This window comes from Zea mays, chromosome 6 (assembly GCF_902167145.1).
Source record: "Zea mays cultivar B73 chromosome 6, Zm-B73-REFERENCE-NAM-5.0, whole genome shotgun sequence".
NCBI lineage: Eukaryota > Viridiplantae > Streptophyta > Magnoliopsida > Poales > Poaceae > Zea > Zea mays.
In genome coordinates this window covers 54724631-54727111 of record NC_050101.1, presented here as the reverse complement: position 1 = coordinate 54727111, position 2481 = coordinate 54724631, and the positions used below count along the sequence as shown (strand labels likewise).

Here is a 2481-nt window from a genome sequence, read left to right as displayed (position 1 = left end):
CTAATTTTCTTTAAAACTGGATAAATTTAATTCTAAAGACAACGCTTATGCCATAAGCCATTACGTTCAAAAAAAATATGATTAAAAACTCCCACAGTAGCTTGACAGGATCCAACTTCTAAAAAAAGAACTAGACAATTTTGCAAATTTATTGCAACTAATAGAAGAAACATTTTTTTGATTATCTCTGTTCCTTTGTCTTCCTAAGATACCTTCTTGACACCATGTTTCCTTGGCCTTACGCCCATGAATCAAAGAATAGCCAGCTATATGAAGCGAAATGTAATAACAAACAACCAAGCAAATGATGCTTCAGTTCATATATAGTAGTAAACTACTATAATGTATAAACTAATAACACATCCAAAATCAAAATCCATGTATTTTGCAGATACAGCAAAATAACGTTGCAATGACAACCAGTTCTTGGGCACAACAAGAGCATAATGACTAGCACATCCACTCTCTGCAACATCTTCTTGCAGTTAATAATTGAGTTGAGTTGATTATTAACCGTCTAATCTTCTCACATGACGCTGCATGCGTTGGCGTTCTCCTCGCTGAACATGTAGTACGATCCGGGCGCCGCCGGCGCCGGCGCCGGCGCCGTCGAGTAGAAGTACCCGCCGCCGCTCCCTGGTGTGTACGGCGCACCGGCCATCGGGTGGTAGTACGCGCTGCTCCGGAGCGCAGAGCTCGGGTGCGCCGTGCTGTAGCTCATGACGTACGCCGGCGGGTGGACCCCGGCGGCGTAGTACCCTGGGTAGCTCATCGCCGCCGCTGCCGGTGGTGGGTACGGTCCCGCGTCGATGACAGTGAGAGGGCCGGAGTTGCCGGCGGCCGGCTTCGTGGGTGCGTCCGGCGGGGGCTGGACCTCGACGATTGGCCCGGCGCCGTCTCTGTTGGCATTGCCGTGGCCACCTTTCTTGCCTTTCTTCTTGCCGCCGCCGCCGCCACCACCACCACCACCATTGCTGTTGGTGGCAGCCGCGATGGGCTGCGGGCCGTGCGGCGTCATGGCGGAAGGGGCCACCTTGCCGCCCTCGTTGGCTTCTCCGGCGTCAGGGGAGCCGTTGCCGCCGCCACCGCCAGCCTCAGGCTTATCCTGCTCACCATCCGATGCCTCATCGCACGAGGCGCCGCCGTCAGCCTTGTCGTGCTGCTCCGGGGGGTTGGGTCCGCCGTTGCCCTCCGCCGGCGCGGGCGCGGGCGCTGGCGCCGGATCGGCGGGCTTGTTGTTCGCCGCCTCGGGGCTCTTGTTGCCCTTCTTCTTTTTCTTCTTCTTGCCTGCGCTGCCGGGAGATCCGTCGGGCCCGGGCGGGCTGTCGGCGGCCGGTGGGGCTGGAGCAGGCTCCGGCCACGGCTCCGCGTGCTTCCCGGACTTGAGGAGCTTCTTGACGAGCGCGTCTGCAGAGACGTTGCCTATGACCACCACCTTCTGCTGCTGCGTGTCTATGTCCGTCTTGTACACCCCTGTGGGGAGGAGGAGCTGGTGCATCAGTGCAACAACAATATATAGTAACAAGGATATTTTTCTTTACGTGCCAGGCAAAATTTGAAGAAAAATTGCGACAATTATGGTTGAGTTTGGCTACGGAAACAGATTAACGCCAACATGCTGACGATTCATCACTTGTGATTTCAGAACTATAACAGGTGCAGCAAAACTCACTTCGAACCAAATAAATAAAGTACTTTTACATACATGCACAAAAGAGAGAGAAAGATCAACCTACAGAAGGCGAAAAAGCGCGGGATTTAGGCGACACTGCCAAAGACTTGTCCAGACTTTTGTCAAGTCCTTAGCAACTAACCTGATTTAATGTGAGGGAAAAAAAACAGCAACAACAAAAGGCTGCTTGAAGGTTTCGACGAAAGAAACTTGATTTCTTGTCAAGCATACTATACCTTCTATGCTGTGGAGCACCTTCTTCACCTTCTTCTTGCAACCCTCGCAGTGGATGCTCACCCTCAGGGCCAGAGTCTGGCAACAGAGAACAAGAAAAGAAGATCACAGCCATTTTAACCAAAGGAAGCATCAGTCAGAATATGAGTACCGGCAAGTCTTGGATAGGGCGGGCTCCGAGCTTCTCACCTGATACCTGAGTGGCTCTGGCCCTTCTTCGGCAGCCGCCATGGCTCAGCAGGAAGAGTGGAGGCTGGACCAAGATGGAAGAAAGCGAGAAGAAGCAGAGGAGGTGAGCGGAGGGAGGCAGACAGACAGACAGACGGGACGCTGCGAAAGGAAAAATGGTAGTGTAGTGTCCGGCCCTGCGAAAGGAAAAATGGCAGGGGTGTCTGGATTGTCTAAATAGCATCTCAGGAGGGCCTGTTTGACAACACGGTATTTTTTTTAATTTCAATATAATACCGTGATATTTGAACAAACTATGTTATTTTAAACCAAAAGTCGTTTGGAAAACATATACAATAACTCTATATTTTAAATTATGGTTTACCAATACTAGAGTATTTTTAAGG

The 2481-nt window shown here is 51.1% G+C and overlaps 1 protein-coding gene across 1 annotated transcript; it reads right to left on the bottom strand.

Moving 5' to 3' along the window:
- Nucleotides 1–306: 306 nt before the first annotated feature.
- LOC100282131 (pro-resilin) lies at nucleotides 307–2274 on the bottom strand. The gene is made up of 3 exons (NM_001155043.2): nucleotides 2096–2274; nucleotides 1909–1984; nucleotides 307–1473 (listed from the first exon to the last, which is right to left on the bottom strand). Exons 1-3 carry the CDS (start codon nucleotides 2135–2137, stop codon nucleotides 527–529), a joined length of 1065 nt encoding a protein of 354 aa, NP_001148515.2. The 5' UTR covers nucleotides 2138–2274; the 3' UTR covers nucleotides 307–526.
- Between the last annotated feature and the right edge of the window lie 207 nt (nucleotides 2275–2481).